We start from the raw sequence: 18,068 nt of genomic DNA on the forward strand, positions 1-18,068 counted from the left end.
CTAACAAAGAGCGTAACAGAAGATCCCACCTCAACTGGACCAAGCAGCGTGCCCGGGAGGAGATGGCATCCTGGTCTTTGGAGGAGGTTGAGGAGAGAATAGCCTGGACTTGGGAGGAAGTAATGGAGAAATATGAAAGCCTGCCGGGGAAGCGTTTGGAAGCAGCGAGGGAGGAACAACGGCGACGAGACCAGGAATCAAGGAGACGATGGAAACCCGAGAGGCAGCCTCCAAAAATGTTTAGGGGGTGGCACACGGGGTGGCGAGCGGAGCAAAGGTGGGAACAAGAACCAACTCCCTGTAATTACGATGAGGAGTTGGTCACGGTTCAGATACCATGCTTTGCGGAGATACGCAATGTGTCTCCAGTGCGCATCCACAGTGCGTTCTGTGCCAGCTCCTCGCACTTGCCGTGCGAAAGTGAGCATCCAGCCAGGACGGGTTGTGCCGGCTCAGCGCTCCTGGTCTCCAGTATGCCTCCTCGGTCCAGGATATCCTGCGCCGGCTCTACGCACTGTCGCCAGTGCGCCTTCACAGCCCAGTGCGTCCTGTGCCTGCGTCCTGTGCCAGCGCCCCGCACTTGCTGGGCTAAAGTGAGCATCCAGCCAGGACGGGTTGTGCCAGCTCTACGCCCCAGACCTCCAGTACGCCTCCACAGCCCGGTACGACCTGTGCCTGCTCCACGCACCCGGCCTCCAGTGCATCTCTCCAGCCTGGTATGCTCTGTGCCTGCTCCACGCACCCAGCCTCCAGTGCATCTCCCCAGCCTGGTATGCCCTGTGATGATCCATGGCACGAAGCCTCCAGTGATGATACATGGCCCGAAGCCTCCAGTGGTGATCCATGGCCCGAAGCCTCCAGTGGTGATACATGGCCCGAAGCCTCCAGTGGTGATACATGGCCCGAAGCCTCCAGTGGTGATCCATGGCACGAAGCCTCCAGTGATGATCCATGGCACGAAACCTCCAGTGATGATCCATAGCTCGAAGCTTCCAGCAACGGTCTGCAGTCCAGAGCTTCCAGCGACGGTCTGCGGTCCAGAGCCTCCGGCGACGGTCTGCGGTCCAGAGCCTCCGGCGACGGTCTGCGGTCCAGAGCCTCCGGCGACGGTCTGTGGTCCAGAGTGGGCGGGCATATCTAGGCTTCTATTTCTTTGTTGGCCTAGTATGGTTCCCAATCAGAGGCAGCTGTTTATTGTTGTCTCTGATTGGGGATCATACTTAGGCAGCCCTTTTTCCCCACCTGTGATTGTGGGATCTTGTTTTTGTGTAGTGCCTGTGAGCACACTATTACTTTACGTTTCGTTTGCATCTGTATTTGTTTTGGTGAGTTTCATTTATTAAATCATGTGGAACTCTACGCACGCTGCGCCTTGGTCCATTTCTAACGACGAGCATAACAGAAATATATAAATATTAGATTGGGGGGGGGGGGGGCAATGCAAATGGTCTGGGTAGCCATTTCATTAGCTGGTCAGGAGTCTTATGGCTTGGGTGTAGAAGCTATTTAGGAGCCTCTTGGACCTAGACTTGGCGCTCCGGTACCGATTGATGCGCTGTAGCAAAGAGAACAGTCTATGACTAGGGTGGCTGTAGTCTTTGACAATTTTTAGGGCCTTCCTCTGACACCGCCTGGTATAGAGGTCCTGGATGGCAGGAAGCTTGGGCCCGGTGATGTACTGGGCCGTACGCACTACACTCTGTAGTGCCTTGCAGTCGGAGGCCGAGCAGTTGCCATACCAGGCAGTGATGCAACCCGTCAGGATGCTCTCGATGGTGCAGCTGTAGAACCTTTTGAGGATCTGAGGACATATGCCAAATCTTTTCAGTCTCCTGAGGGGGAATAGGTTTTGTCGTGCCCTCGGTGATGTGGATGCCAAGGAACTTGAAGCTCTCAACCTGCTCCACTACAGCCCTGTCTGAGAATGGGGGTGTGCTCAGTCCTCCTGTACTTCACAATAATCTCCTTTGTCTTGATCACATTGAGGGAGAGGTTGTTGTCCTTGCACCACACGGTCAGGTCTCTGACCTCCTCCCTATAGGCTGTCTCATCGTTGTTGGTGATCAGGCAACAGCACACTTAATGATGGTGTTGGAGTCATGCCTGGCCGTTCAGTCATGAGGGAACAGTGAGTACAGGAGGGGGCTGAGCACCCACCCCTGAGGGGCCCCCGTGTTGAGGATCAGCGTGGTGGATGTGTTGTTGCCTACCCTTACGACCAGGGGGCGGCCCGTCAGGAAGTCCAGGATCCAGTTGCAGAGGGAGGTGTTTAGTCCCAGGGTCCTGAGCTTAGTGATGAGCTTTGAGGGCACTATGGTGTTGAACGCTGAGCCGTAGTCAATGAATAGCATTCTCACATAGGTGTTCCTTTTGCGACATATAAGTTTTTTAGCTCGTCTGGTAGGCTCGTGTCACTGGGCAGCTCTCGGCTGTGCTTCCCTTTGTAGTCTGTAATAGTTTTCAAGCCCTGCCACATCAAATCAAATCAAATGTATTTATAAAGCCCTTCTTACATCAGCTGATATCTCAAAGTGCTGTACAGAAACCCAGCCTAAAACCCCAAACAGCAAGCAATGCAGGTGTAGAAGCACGGTGGCTAGGAAAAACTCCCTAGAAAGGCCAGAACCCTAGGAAGAAACCTAGAGAGGAACCAGGCTATGAGGGGTGGCCAGTCCTCTTCTGGCTGTGCCAGGTGGAGATTACAACAGAACATGGCCAAGATGTTCAAATGTTCATAGATGACCAGCAGGGTAATAATAATCACAGTGGATGTCGAGGGTGCAACAGGTCAGCACCTCAGGAGTAAATGTCAGTTGGCTTTTCATAGCCGATCACATCCGACGAGCGTCGGAGCAGGTGTAGTACGATTCCACTTAGTCCTGCATTGACACTTTGCCTGTTTGATCGTTTGTCGGAGGGCATAACAGGATTTCTTATAAGCTTACGGGTTAGAGTCTCGCTCCTTGAAAGCGGCAGCTCTACCCTTTAGCTCAGTGCGAATGTTGCCTGTAATCCATGGCTTCTGGTTGGGGTATGTACGTAAAGTCACTGTGGGGACGACGCCCTCAATGCACTTATTGAAAAAGCCAGTGACTGATGTGGTGTACTCCTCAATGCCATCGGAAGAATCCCGGTACATATTCCAGCCTGTGCTAGCAAAGCAGCCCTGTAGTTTAGCATCTGCTTCATCTGACCACTTTTTTATAGACCGAGTCTCTGGTGCTTCCTGCATACATTTTTGCTTGTAAGCAGGAATCAGGAGGATAGAATTATGGTCAGATTTGCCAAATGGAGGGCGAGGGAGAGCTTTGTTCACGTCTCTGAGTGTGGAGTAAAGGTGGTCTAGAATTTTTTCTTCTGGTTGCACATTTAACATGCTGATAGAAATTAGGTAAAACTGATTTAAGTTTCCCTGCATTAAAGTCCCCGATAAATACAGATGAAAACTCTATAGGTAGATAGTGTGGTCTACAGCTTGTCATGAGATACTCTACCTCAGGCAAGCAAAACCTTGAGACTTCCTTAGATATCGTGCACCAGCTGTTGTTCACTTATATGCATAGGCCCTCGCCCGTGTCTTACCAGAGGCTGCTGTTCTGTCCTGCCGATGGAGTGTATAACCCGCCAGCTGTATGTTCTTAATGTCGTCGTTCAGCCACGACTCGGTGAAGCATAAGATATTACAGTTTCTAATGTCCCGTTGGTAGGATATACGTGCTTTCAGATAGTCCCAGCCTCTAAGGTGCAAGGTAAAGCAGTATGTAAACATTATTTAAACATTATTAAAGTGACTAGGGTTCCATTATTGAAGTGGCCAACAATTCCAAGTCTATGTATATAGGGTTGCCTAACCGGGTGGAAGCCGGCTAGTGATGGCTATTTAACAGTTTGATGGCCTTAAGATAGAAGCAATTTTTCAGTCTCTTGGTCCCAGCTTTAATGCATCTGTACTGACCTCACCTTCTGAATGATAGCGGGGTGAACAGGCAGTGGCTCGGGTGGTTTTTGTCCTTGATGATCTTTTTGGCCTTCCTTTGACATCGGGTGCTGCAGGTGTCCTGGAGGGCAGGTAGTTTGCCCCCGGTGATGCGTTGGGCAGACTGCACCACCCTCTGGAGATAGTGCGGACGGTGCAGTTGCCATACCAGGCGGTGATACAGCCCGACGGGATGCTGTCAATTGTGCATATGTAAAAGTTTATGAGGGTTTTAGGGGCCAAGCAAAATTTATTCAGCCTCCTGAGGTTGAAGAGTTGCTGTTGTGCCTTCTTCACTACACTATCTGTGGGGGTGTAACCCTTTTGAGTTCAATGTAAAACCCTTTCCACAGAGGCTTCTACATGGATCCTGAAAGAGTTCTACCAGGAACCAAAAAGAGTTCTACATGGAACCAAAAAGGGTTCTCCTATGGGGACAGCCAAAGAACCCTTTTGTCGGAGAGTATAGTGAATCATTATTCCACTATACTGTACAGGTGGAATGCTCTTACACTCTATCATTGTTGAGGTGCTTCTACAGTAAGCAGGAAGGCTGATGTTGGTAAACACCTAACTATTAAATAGTGTAGAATAGGAAGACTGAAGCAAAATAATTCCTGTAAATATTCCTCAGAGGAGATGATCTACGAACATCCTGCTTCAGTTCATCACAGGACAATAAGTGTGAGTGTGTGAATGAATGCAGCACACAGCCCAGAGGACCCAGTCAAGGGAACAGTGGGCTGCCTGGGAGGCCTATGGGAACTGGGGAGGCCTACTGTCAACACTAATGTGTGTCATGGCTGTGCAGCGCTGCTCTGCAGCAGCATGTCTACAGGGAGACATGGGGGATCACATTACAAGGACCAAGGAAGACACAACTTATTCCCAGGCCTCCTAATAGAAGGTTAATAGCAATATAGATTGCTAATATACTGTATTGTCAAGAGTTTATATCAGCAGGCCATTGCATGACTGTGTGTACATGCACACACAGTCACTTTGGATAAGTGCGCTAAATGGCATATATTATTTTTTATTGAGTGTAATGTGGATGTATAGTTTTCAGATGTAGATGCACAGAGTTGCTCTATAGAGGTTTTTATTTTATTGTTTATTTAACTAGTTAATCAGTTAAGAACAAATTCGTATTTTAGAATGACTGCCTACCCAAACCTAACCCAGATGACGCTTGGCCAATTAAGCGTCGCCCTATGGGACTCCCAATCACGGCCAGTTGTGGTACAGCCCGGGATAAAACCAGGGTCTGTAGTGTCACCTCTAGCACTGAGATGCAGTGCCTTAGACCGCTGCGCCACTCGGGAGCCCTAGTGTGGCACTGGAGGGTGTGGTATTGTCAGTCTTTTGAGTTGAGTCACTGATCTTCCTGGTTTGAGGGAACTGGGAGGACATGGCTAACAACATTGTTTAGATTGTTGTTGACCTTATGTGTGATAATTTCCCCAATATTTAATAGTGTAAATCTATGGGATGCTTCCTCTTTGACATATGGCATTTTTTTCTGTGTTTGAAGATCTAAAGTGATCAATCCAAGGTCTGTATTCCCATAAAGATAACATACATAGCATTCATAATGTGTTTGTGGTGTTTACAGCAATACAGGAAATAATAATTGTATTTCCAAACAGCCAATCCATTTATACATAAACATTTCTGCCGCAAGAGGGCAGTCAACACAATAAAACTATTCTCAAACAAGCAGGTTACTATTTTTATTCATCCATTATTTAACTAGGCAAGTCAGTTAAGAACAAATTCTTATTTACAATGACGGCCTACCCCAGCCAAACCCTAACCAGGGAAGACGCTGGGCCAATTGCGCATCGCCCTATGGGACTCCCAATCACAGCCAGTTGTGATACAGCCTGGAATTGAACCAAGGTCAGTAGTGATGCCTCTATCACTGATATGCAGTGCCTTAGACCACTGCACCACTCAGGAGCCCTAAAATACAACTAATACGACTAATCCTGACCAGTTTAGAATATCAAACTACAACTCTTGTACCTTATGCTGTAAATATAATTATCCTTCTGATAGGCTTAAAATGTATGATGAAAACAGATATAGAGAACTGATCATGACTGGGTAAGCAGAGGGATTATATACAGTATTATCAGTGTCTTTCAGATGGAGCAACACTACAGATGCAGGATCTTCATTTGAGACAATTTGCTAAACAAGGATAATAATCCTGCAACAACAAGTAATGTGAATTATTATGTGGATTTTAATTAATGGAGTTTTTTGTAGGGGTTGATCTATTTTCCTATGGGAAAATTACAAACTTCAGAAGCCTTTTTAAACCTAAAATACACTACAAGTTTTACATTTCCCGCATTGCAGTAAAGTTCTCCTGCAACAGGGTGATCAAATTAAGATCCAACATCGGTATGATCATAAAGGAAGCTGATCCCTGAGCCTGGAAGGGAACAATGCAGTCAGCTGCTCCTGGCACATGCCAACAAAAACAATTCTACATGCATAGTCTGTTAGCAGGACCTCACCCATGCACCCATCCCTCCATCACATATAAGTGCTGTGAACTGAATACAAAATCATTCTTTGTTTTGCTAATATGCTAAAAGATTATATGCACACCTCTCTCACCAAGTCTATAATTCAATTTGTTTTGTAAAATAGAGGCTGATATTAGCTCCAAAATTGTACCAATGACTTGAAATGTAACAATAAATGGAAAATGTAGGTTATTCTAGTCTATTCTAAAGGTCTGTAAATAAAAACAATAATGTCTATAATTTCTTTAATTTTGCCAATAGGATGTTTTGCAACTCAAGTCAGAGGCAGACAGTGTGCTCTATTGTTTCCTAAATTATTGACTAAAGAGAGCAACTTTTTATGCTTGGTATATCTTTTTTTGTTAGGATCATTGGACAATACAACTTGTAAGCACCAAGTTTTGCACCAGGACCAAATGCTATTTCATGTTGAGACCATTAAATGATTCTCAGACATAATACTGCCTTTCCAGATTGCTAGGTTTTCACAAAGCCTTTGTGGCTAGGGAACAATGGAAATGAGCGGGAGGACACAGTGCGTGTCACGTGACGTGGTGCCTTTGATTAACATTCTAGACTTATTTGTATGACAGGACCTCAGGATTAAACAAGGATATAAAAAAGGCTAAAAAGAGCAAGCAACTCCCTAATGTTGTTTCATACAACTAAAGTAAAAAAGGTACAGTATTGATACTTCATTCAACAATAAGCAACCTGTTGGTGAAGAATAGAATACCCTCCTTGGCCATATGTTTAGTTCAATACATTTGCATAAGTCAAATAGATAAAGCAATGATCACATGAAATTGTGATCAAAAACTTAATCTAAAATCTATTTGGCTGTTAACACAATATTCATGTATCAAAAGTGGCATGAAATGACTGCTCTGTGGATTTTTGTCCTCAATAGGTTTTCATTCTGACATAACTGTGTTACGTAGCCTAAATTAAAGTTTCCGACACAAGCCTGGTGGACTTTTGAGACATCAAAATTGTGTCACTCAGAGTACATTTCCTGGGGACTTAACGTGATCTGTAGACAACAGTTGGAGTTGGACATGTCCCAATTGGCTGTGGTTGTTCTCCACACTATCACCCAACGTGTGTTCTGTCGTCTTTCTGTGTTCATCATACAGGCTGGGTGGAGATCCATGGCAATGTTCCAGCCAGTTGCTGGAGATGTTTTGGCAAATGCCTGCTGACAGCGGTCGATGTGGATTTGTTCACTGTTCTTCATCACTCTTGACAGCTGGGGATGGGTTTCTCTCCCAATGACTACTGCACTGTGATGTATTCCTTAAACCATTCAGAATAGGAAAAAAAAATTCAAATGGTTTAGGAGGGTGTGATGAATGCTTTCTTCATTGAAAATGTTAATCTCAATGTCTAGTTTTAGAGATCCTATAATTCATATAATTGTTTTATTATATATAATTATTTGATTGAATGTGTTTCTAACCAGGAAAGCAAGTAAAAAAGATCTACATATCTTTGTTCATTAATCATCAAGTCAAAGTATCTGAAACTAACAAAACTGTAACATAGAACCTTAATCACTCAAGTATTGTTTATCTATGCTAGTAGTAGGAGGAGGGTTAGGTTGGGGTGGGGTTAACATCCAACATCCAAAGACAATATGATTGTTATTAGTTAGGTTTCCTGACTTTCTTGAGCCCTCACAAAATAAAAAAGGGCGAGTTTACCTATTCATGAGGTAAAGTAGGATTAGTACATCATTTATGTGAAAAAGCAAATTGTGAATAGATTTTTTGGAGTAGTCAATGGCATAATGATTGAGAGAAGAACCACAGTGAGATCTATGCTACTGCCAGCTGTCAGAGGAGCTGGTGTGGGGGAGGGGAGAAGCTGTTGCTTTGACATGCAAGTACTCTGATGAAAAGAAGAGGAAAGGTGATCAGCTGTACTAAGAAAGCATAAAGTATTGGTCTCGACTTTACACTCTCTTTGAGTAAATACATTCATCCACTTTTTATAGCTTGAATGGATATTCATTTAATGTTCCATTCGGTAGACCCCGTAGGTGTATTTATTGGTTGTACTGTAGTAGGCTATGGCATGTTATGGATGATAAACTGGTTAGTTTGGATCCTGGATGCTGGCTGATTGGTTGAAAGCTGTGGTATATCAGACAATATACCACTAGTATGATGAAAAAATACTTGTTTACTGTTATATTTATGTTGGTAACCAGTTTATAATAGCAATAAGGCACCTCAGGGGTTTGTGGTATATGGCTAATATACCACGGATAAGGGCTGCACTCCACATTGCATCATGCATAAGAACAGCCCGTAGCCGTGGTATTTTGGCCATTTACCACTATTTTGGCCATTTACCACTCTGGCCTTATTGCTTAATTATAAACCACTTATTTCTTTGAGCTAAACATTCAAACTAATGTCACAAGGGCTATCATTCAATGCTTGAAAAGCACAATGACCTGCTCCTGCATAGCACATAATCCCACACGTAGCTGAGTTTTAGGTCCCCATCCCCCCTCCCCAAATGGTGCTCTGTTCTGTTGCAATGGGAAGTGGAGTGAGAGACATGTAAAAGGTAGTCAACATGGCGTTGAGAATTTTGCTTAGCACAAAGAGTTGCTAAAACATTGCTAATTTATTTAGGCCTAGTTGCTAACTAACTGTGGCTGTCTCAAATGGAAATGATGTAGGATACAATCAAATGTGTACTAGCCCATACATCAGTCTTATACAGAATAGAGTAACACTAGCCAATTAATTATCTTATCTAGGCCTATCCTCTCTCAGACCAAATCAATAGCTGACTAATCATCCCGTGACACAAACGCCACTGCAATGATTACATTTGTTCTTGTCTTTTGTAGGACAGGCCTAATATATCTACAGACGTTCTGTAACCTTGTTTTCATAAGAGATACGTTTTTTTTTGCGCGTCCATTTGTGCGTCCCACAAGACAGCGGAGACCTTGCGAAATAGCATATTCAACTTTTGTTTATTCTTTAGATTAGAATAATTTACTTCATCAAAAGTTTCGACCACGTGACTGTCCCTGTCTCGCTTTTGGGGCCGTGAAGTGCACGCGCTACATCTCTCCCGGATTCGTTAAGAACGCGCTTCAGAACTCAACAGCTGCACAGTGAGGATGCAAGCGTTGAAAAAGAACAATATGACCGACAAACAATTGTAGCAAGGTGACTATAGTAGCTACTATTCTTGAACTAGTTTGGGGAGAGGACATAACACGCAGTTTATTTCACAATTAGCTAGATAACTATTTTTTCGATTAATCGAAAGTTTACCTGGAAAGCCTGAATTGGTAGATATTGGTGAGTTTTCGTGTTGCAGTTTTATCTGAAACAAACAACAATCAGTGTACCAGCATTGATTGCTAGCTATCTAAGTATTTCTGAAGGTGAACTCAAATTATGGTTAATTTGGATCACTGTTTTATTAGCTATGTCTGAGTCCAGAAATTGTTAGCGATGTCTTTGACTTTGTTCCTGCTAAATTAGGAACTAGCGTGTTTAGCTAGGTAACGTTAGCCAGCTATTTTATCCAAATGGCTGAATTTTGCAATGTTTGATAGGAAACCGCTGTCCCAATGTTTCAAATAATATGGGTGGTTAGCAGACGTTAATTTAACTAGCTAGTGCTAGTAAGCAGGATGTAGCTAGCCGCATAGCTAGCAAAACGAGTTACAAAAGTGTTAACTTTTGTCTGTATTATTGAATAATAGCAAATGTATCTCCAATAGAAAATCCATGATATGCACGATTTATCTTTTTGTGTGTGACATGAATAGTTATAGCTATACAACTTCATCTATTAGCCATTTAATTTGGCATGCATTACAGATTCATAACCGTTGGATTAACTCGACCAGTGCATCATTTGTTTTATCACGTTGCATAACAATAATCGCTCGAGAACAAATTGGAGACCTGTTTGATCAAATACGACTAGAAAAAAACTATCATATTAAAAAAAAATAGGTGGTTGACTGGGATGGTTCATACAGAGAAGCCTCATATTTTAGGTTGAGTATTTTCTCATCATGGAGGATGAAACTTGTAACTTCCTTGTAACTTCCTTATGAAACTGTGTACAGCTTTAACTGATTGCCAACACTGGCTTGTTGAACAAAGAATGAACATATTCTGCTAGGTCAGAATACATTTACTCAGAAGTGGAAACCAAAATAGGAACATTTTGAAATAAATTAATTACAAATAATTGACCATCTTTTTGTAGATACTATCAAACTCTTTATGCAATGTCGTCATTTTAAATATGTAATCTTGTATGAACTAGTTTATCCAGTTATTCCACATTTTATCCAACTGCTAAAAAGAGAACCAAGCCAAGGCTTTGCCAGTCATGTTTAGTATCTTTGCAGTAATAGCAAACTGTCGAACGTGCAGCAAAATGATGCATTCTTCACACTAGTTTATCATACTAGGAAATGTATATAGTCTCATATCTAGTTTCAATATGAGAACTCAACTTCTGTTTTATTTGAGTCATCTTGGTGCCTTTTAGCATTCTTAGGCCAATTCACCTTGCCATGATGATATCAACTAGTTTTCCCCTGTTTCTTCTACAGGAATGTACTTAAGACCTAACTCCCCTGGGTGATTCACTGCCAGTCTTCCACAATGATATTCAGCAACTTCATCCAGTAACTCCTTGCCTAAGGAAATACTCAAGTGTATATAGATCAATTGCACAACTTTTGGGGAGGAAATGCCAACTCACCTGTTGTTGCCATATGTGGAAAGTCCAGATGGACTTGGACAAGACAGTCTAAACATTAGTAGTGGTGCTAGCACGCCAGGGGCCGGCTCCAGCATGACCCCTCACTGTAACATCGTTGACAAGGCTGAGCCTCAGCCTGAGGAAAGCCTGCTGGAAGCCCTGGACTGCATGTTTTGTGACCAGACCTTCACACACCAAGATGACCTGGGCCCACACGTCTTGACCCAGCACCCCACAACACTGTTTGAACCTGCTGTTTTGTGTGTGGAGGCAGAGTACTTGATCCCAGGTGAAAGGGCCAGGTCCAAACCCAGCTTGCCATCTGTAAAGGAGGTGGAGGTGTTTAGCTGTGTTGTGTGTGATCGAACCACAGAGGACGCCAGCGAGCTGGAGAGCCACATGCGGACACACAAGGACTGTTTCACTTTTCACTGTAACCTTTGTGGCCGGCGGTTCAAGGAACCCTGGTTTCTCAGGAACCATATCAGGTTCCATAAGACAAAGGCCCAGCAGAACCTGGACGGTCCAATTATTATCAATGAAGTCATCCAAGACCAAGTCTCAGAGCCTGTAATCACGCCTTACAAAATGTGCTTTACCTGTGGATTCTTTTTCCCCGATAAAGACAGTTTGGTGGAACACAGTAAAGTACATCGTAAAGAATCAGAAGCTGATGAAGACAGAGAAAATGATAGACGGGAAGATTCTCTCAGTCAAGAAGGTTTTTTACGGGGCCTCAACCTTTGCCCCATATCTGAGAAAAGTAGTACGACGCCAGAGAGATCCTCCAAATGGATAGCCCAACTAGACCCTTTCAACACTTACCAGGCCTGGCAACTTGCCACCAAGGGAAAGGTCGCAGTTGGTCCAAGTGTGGCTAAAGACGTAGGCCTAAGCCAAAACAACAGCTCCGACAACGAGGACTCTGGCTCAGATAAAGAAGAACTGACAAATATCTGGTCAGAAGGCCAAGGAGGTGACGACAAGGGTGTTAAGGAAAACATAGATGGAGATCTGAAATCCAGACAGACTACAGAAGAGACTCCATCACCAGAGCCTGATCAGAAGTCAACTAGAAATGATAAGCCGACCCGCTGTGAGGACTGTGGGAGGACGTTCAGGACGTACCACCAGCTTGTTCTCCACTCCAGGGTGCACAAGAGGGAGAGGGACGAGGGGGAGAGCCCCACCGCCTCCATTGATGGAAAGCTCTCCAGAGCAGGGTCCCCCAGAGAGGAGGGGTCTGAAGACGGGTTAGAAGTGGGAGCACCGGGATATGCCTTCTATTCAGGTATGCATCAACTTAATGTTAAGCAAAGGTTCATTTTATTTCAATTGCTATTTGTTTACAATGGCTCCCTCTGCTGTTCGTTTGTGGACTATGCAAATGCACTTGCTTCACAAGTTTTTGTAAGTAGGCTATTTGATTTCTTCACATGACTAATCTCCTGTTTTTGCTTCTTCTACAGATAAAAGTGAAGATGGCTTTGATCGAATGAAGGTGAAACATCTTGTGTCCTCCAGGGAATGTAGTTACTGCGGCAAGACATTCCGTTCCAGCTATTACCTCAACATTCACCTCAGGACGCATACAGGTAAACCTTATATAATACAGGGAAGCCTGATTATGATTAAGAAATAGGCTGCACAATTGCAAATTGAGATGTATAGCCTGTATTTGGCTTTAAGGTGTAACATGAAGTTGGATTGGATTACTTGTGTGCTGAATGAAATTATTTCAGCGTTTTATCAATCTGAAGACTATTTGCTGTTGTTTGGTCCATATTATGCTTATGTAATTAAATGTGTCTTTTCAGGTGAAAAACCATACAAATGTATATACTGCGACTATGCTGCAGCCCAGAAGACCTCACTGAGATATCACTTGGATCGACGTCACAAGGACAAACCATACACTGACATCCCTAATAAGCCTGTGGTATCCGTGCCATCTCCCATTTTGAAAGAATTCCCCAGAAACAGAGAAGACAACCAGGTCCCCAACAGGTCCAAACTATGGCAGACTCCCAATGTCAGACTAGCAACCAAATCTTGTGCCAATGTAAAACCAGAGGATAGATTTAATAGCATCGGTGGCAAGCTTGATGGCCCGCCTGCCCAAGTGAATGCTGAGTATGGGAAATTGATTACTACGGCTGCTTACTCCTCTTCTGCTGATGATGCGCACATAAAATGCCCTGTACTTATTAACCCGAAGATGGAAGGAAAGGAGATGGACAAGGGCTTTGAGGCTCCATTAAATTTGTCCTTAAAAGTATCACTCTCCATCTCCGCCACCCTAATACCAAGGAACGCATTGATTTCAAATGTCTGTTCGTCCTGTGCCTTTAGCACTCTGTACCCAGAGGTTCTGCTCATGCACAAAAAGCTGGTTCACAAGGAGAAGTTGCAAACGATCAAGAAGAACAGAAGTCTTAAACAGAAGCGTTACACTGGCTGCCCCCCTGCCCTAGAGGGAAAAGATGTCCTCCCGCTACCTCCTATTGACAGAAGACACCCTCGGCGGACCAAATCCCCAACTCCACAGCCTCCTGGAAAATCTGCAGAGAAGACCCACCCTACCGACTCTCCTCATGGGCCCAAACGGTCCCAGACCAGCGAACCACCACAAAGGGAGACAGCCCTGGACACTCGGCGGTACAGGATGATGATGGAGCATCGCACCAGTCAGGGCCAGTCCAGGTTTACAGAGCCAGCTGAACAATCCAACACCAAAGGTACAAAGGATAACAGGTCTGTAGTGGACAGACCAAGGCAGAGCCCATCAGACAGCAGAGGGGCGAGCGGACCGAGTGTAAGAAGTGGCCCAGGCAGAAATTGGAACGGCGTGGTATGGCCCTCCGACACTGCTAAGCTGTGCCTCTCCAGCCGGTTCGGTAGTCTGCCCCCGATGGACTTTGGTGGTGAACCCTCCAGCAAGAGACCAAGGTACTCAGGGCTTCCCGGAAGGGAAACGGACACTGTAGAGACGTCTAGCTTTAGGACCGAGTACAACAGACTGCTGAACTCCGGGAGACCCCAAGTGAAAAACTCATTTTCGTCACAAGGAACCTCTCTCTCTAACAACAGGCCTCAGGCCTATGCCCCGATCAAAGCGTCCAATCCTCCAGCCTCTGCAAGCAGCAGCAGCATGGAGACTGACTGGAATATGATCAACATCCTCCGCTCCTACACCCCCAGTGACCTGGCCTCCCTCTACCACCCCACCGTGGCTAACCCCAGTCACGGAGTGCTGACCAACCCAAGAGGTATGAGCTAAAATCTTAATCTTTTCTATACATGTGAAATTCATTCGTACCATGTTAGTGTAGGTAAAATGTCACGGGGTTCCTTCGAGTTGAACGGCTATGTTCATATTGTCACTATTACAATTTATATCAAACTATTACTTTGGGGCTACTCCTAAGATTGTCCTTCTCCTCTTCCTAGGGAGTAGGCCATCACCCTACCCAGCTAGTATGCTACAGAGGAGAGCCTATTCCAGCCCCATCAGTAGTGAACACAGTGGACCCCCTGACAAAAGTACTTAGCGGTTCTAATGGTAGGCTATTATTTTGGTTGACTTCACTGGCCGCGTAAGTAACTATGCCCGTCTTAAGTTTTGTGTTCGGGTGAATAGAACATATTTTATCGCCTTCTGTAGGTTCGAAGTACGCTGCGAACGTCCTGCAGCCACCATCTTCTTTTGAGAGCTTACCTGGAGGGAAGGCTTAACCCATAGATGACCCAGCCCAACTGTGTTCTGTAGATACACATCTATCCAATACCAACCGAGTTTACAGTTTGTATGTATTGAAGAATGACTGTTTGAATATCATATTGGTATGGTTGTACTAGATAAAACATTTATTTTAAGTGTTCGGAGGATCAATTACCTTTTTTTTGTTTGTTAATATGCTGCTCTCTCTGATTGTACGTCAGCAATCAAAGGGCTATGTATTTGTCAAAGCACTGATGTAGGGTTTTATCTGGCATACAGCTTTACGTCTTTGTTTGCAAAACAAGCTATATTAACAAGCTATATGTTGACATATGTTACCTCAAAGTCAGTTTAGAGACGGTTGACGCTCAAGTAGTCAGTTATTTTTGTGATATGAAGCTGCTGTAGCTATCATGTCTACTATTGAGCCAATGCATTTTGGAGAGTTAAGAGTAAAACGTCTTCTGTGCCATTCGGTAGTAGTTTCCCTGGATAAACATGACCGGGGCCTGAAACCTGTTACCAGATATTCTGTGAAATGTACATAGAAAAGACTGCTGGTTATTTTCCTTCTATAGATTCCTCAAAACCAACTATTCTAAAACGGCGGGAAAACATGGACCAAATATCAACAGAATTCTTGAGGGATTCTACTTTTTGTGTAGAAAAAAAAAAAGTATGCTCATGTTATGCAGGATCTTGATTGTTACTGAGTCTTTTGCAATGGGTTTTGTTAACTTGGCTGCCTGCTTTGTCACTGGTTGCTCTGAAGCTCTGGTCTACTATTTGTTGATACTGTATGTAAGTCAGGAAGAGCATAGCGGAAGGGCTCACTGAAGGAATAGCTGTATACTGTGAAGAAACAAAACAGTCTCAGGTTTCAGACCTCGATTTGGGCTCTGATACAACTCAATTTCCTTTTTGCATTAACTATTACAAATTTAATGCACATTTTGTAGGAAGCAGTGCGATAATTTCAAGCAATGTGGATACATCAGACTTCTGTTATTTCATATTTTTGCTGTTATCTTTTTTTGGGGTGTTTATTTATTTCTGTTACATTTGTTTTGGTTTTTACATGTAAAATGTTAAATATACCGTTTAAGATTTGTATGACCATTACAATTTAATAGTTAATGACGTGGGGCATAGCAAGTAGTGTTATTTTTTTCACTTTGAAAATGTCTACAGGTAGCTTTTCAAGTGTTACTATAGGCCTATCACCTTCCTGTTTATGTAACCTTTGAAACAACTTGTCAATCTAAAATAGTTTTCATGTCTGATCACTGGCAATAGACGAGGAGCCAAAATGTACTGATTTCCCCTGTCCTGCTGTCATTATTAGCATGGGGTTAAGTTATTAACATTTAAGTTTGGTTCATGTATTCGGTAGTTCTTGTGACCAGATTCTGGACTTGACCTGTTTGGTTGAAATTACTAATGCAACAATGCTATGTCTGCCTATACTGTACTTGATATGATTTCCCCGTTTTGGCTTACGTAAGCCTAATAAATTGTGGCCATGTCATACATGCCTTTGTTTTTTTTTTCAGTTTGTACTTTTCAATGTTGTAATCTCCATTTGTTTTCATGGTCTTTTGACTTAGATCAAGTGCAATTGTGGCAGTTGTTGTAAAAGAGAATAGAGGGACCAATTCACTCAGACCTTCAGTCTTAGCAGAAATGAAACTTTGGTAAAATGTCACTGCAATTTATGTACAAATCATTTGACATTTTTGAAAATGTATTCAATTTCTGTAATGAGAATAGTGTTTTCGTCTTAGCACAATTAAGATATTGTGTAAAGTATTGAGAAATTGCATTTTCAGTTACATCTTAATCCACAAACCTGTACTTTGGTTCATTCAATGTCTTAACGGTAGGTGAACACCAGAGGGCAGTGTATACAAAGAGTTCAGCAACACAGGCAGGTAGAGGTTCTGTGCTGTGGTGATACATTCTGGTAGACTGGAGCAGGAATGCTTAGCTGCACATCTTTGGTTTGTCTCTGTAAGGTCAGGTTTATATTGTTGATGATAGCATTTCTTAAGTATTTTGTGTTGCTGCTGGGTGGCATTTTGTAATAAAAGGGACAAGCAGGACACTTATTTTTGGACATCACTAAATTTAAACTGTCCACGTGTAAATTGGCGCCGTATTCCTATGGTAATACGGTTATACATTGCTTATAGTCAATGGGTTGTATCCATCAGATTGAGGTACAGTGCCTTCGGAAAGTATTCAGACCCCTTGACTTTTTCCATATTTTATGTTGTAGCCTTATTCCAAAATTGATGAAATACATGTTTTTCCTCAAATCTACACACAATACCCCATAATGACATTGCGGAAAGTTTTAATTTTTTAATAAAAAAAAATAAATAAACATACTTATTTACATAAGTAGTCAGACCCTTTGCTATGAGACTCAACTGAGCTCAGGTGCATCCTCTTTCCATTGATCATCTGTGGGATGTTTCTCCAACTTGATTGGAGTCCACCTGTGGTAAATTCAATTGATTGGACATGATTTGGAAAGGCATACACCTGTCTATATAAGGTCCCACAGTTGACAGTGCATGTCAGAGCAAAAACCAAGCCCTGAGGTCGAAGGAATTGTCCGTAGAACTTAGAGACATGATTGTATTGAGGCACAGATCTTGGGAAGGGTACCAAAAAATGTCTGCAGCATTAAAAGGTCCCCAAGAACACAGTGGCCTCCATCATTCTTAAATGGATAAAGTTTGGAACCACCAAGACTCTTCCTAGAGCTGGCCGCATTGACAAACTGAGCAATCGGGAGAGAAGGGCCTTGGTCAGAGAGGTGACCAAGAACCCGATGGTCACTCTGACAGAGATCTAGAGTTCGTCTGTGGAGATAGTATCCTTCCAGAAGGATAACAATCTCTGCAGCACTCCACCAATCAGGCCTTTATGGTAGAGTGGCAAGACGGAAGCCACTCCTCAGTCAAAGGCACATGACAGCCCGCTTGCAGTTTGCAAAAGTTACCTGAACACTCTGACCATGAGACGCAAGATTCTCTGGTCTGATGAAACCAAGATTGAACTCTTT

The 18,068-nt window shown here is 43.5% G+C and overlaps 1 protein-coding gene across 3 annotated transcripts; it reads left to right on the plus strand.

Annotated features, from left to right (window-relative positions):
• The first annotated feature begins 9,422 nt into the window (after positions 1-9,422).
• On the plus strand, positions 9,423-16,523 carry LOC106567120 (zinc finger protein 217). Of its 3 annotated transcripts, none has more exons than XM_014136039.2 (6): positions 9,430-9,845; positions 11,123-12,565; positions 12,744-12,869; positions 13,092-14,543; positions 14,725-14,836; positions 14,939-16,523. In XM_014136039.2, the coding sequence occupies exons 2-5, from the start codon at positions 11,263-11,265 to the stop codon at positions 14,823-14,825; spliced, it is 2,982 nt and encodes a 993-aa protein (XP_013991514.1). In that variant the 5' UTR covers positions 9,430-9,845; positions 11,123-11,262; the 3' UTR covers positions 14,826-14,836; positions 14,939-16,523. The 3 variants fall into 3 exon arrangements, with proteins under 3 accessions (XP_013991515.1, XP_013991514.1, XP_013991513.1); XM_014136038.2 differs by having other exon boundaries at positions 9,431-9,710; XM_014136040.2 differs by lacking the exon at positions 14,725-14,836 and having other exon boundaries at positions 9,423-9,710.
• The last annotated feature ends 1,545 nt before the right edge of the window (positions 16,524-18,068 follow it).

Source organism: Salmo salar, chromosome ssa13 (assembly GCF_905237065.1).
Source record: "Salmo salar chromosome ssa13, Ssal_v3.1, whole genome shotgun sequence".
Taxonomy (NCBI): domain Eukaryota; kingdom Metazoa; phylum Chordata; class Actinopteri; order Salmoniformes; family Salmonidae; genus Salmo; species Salmo salar.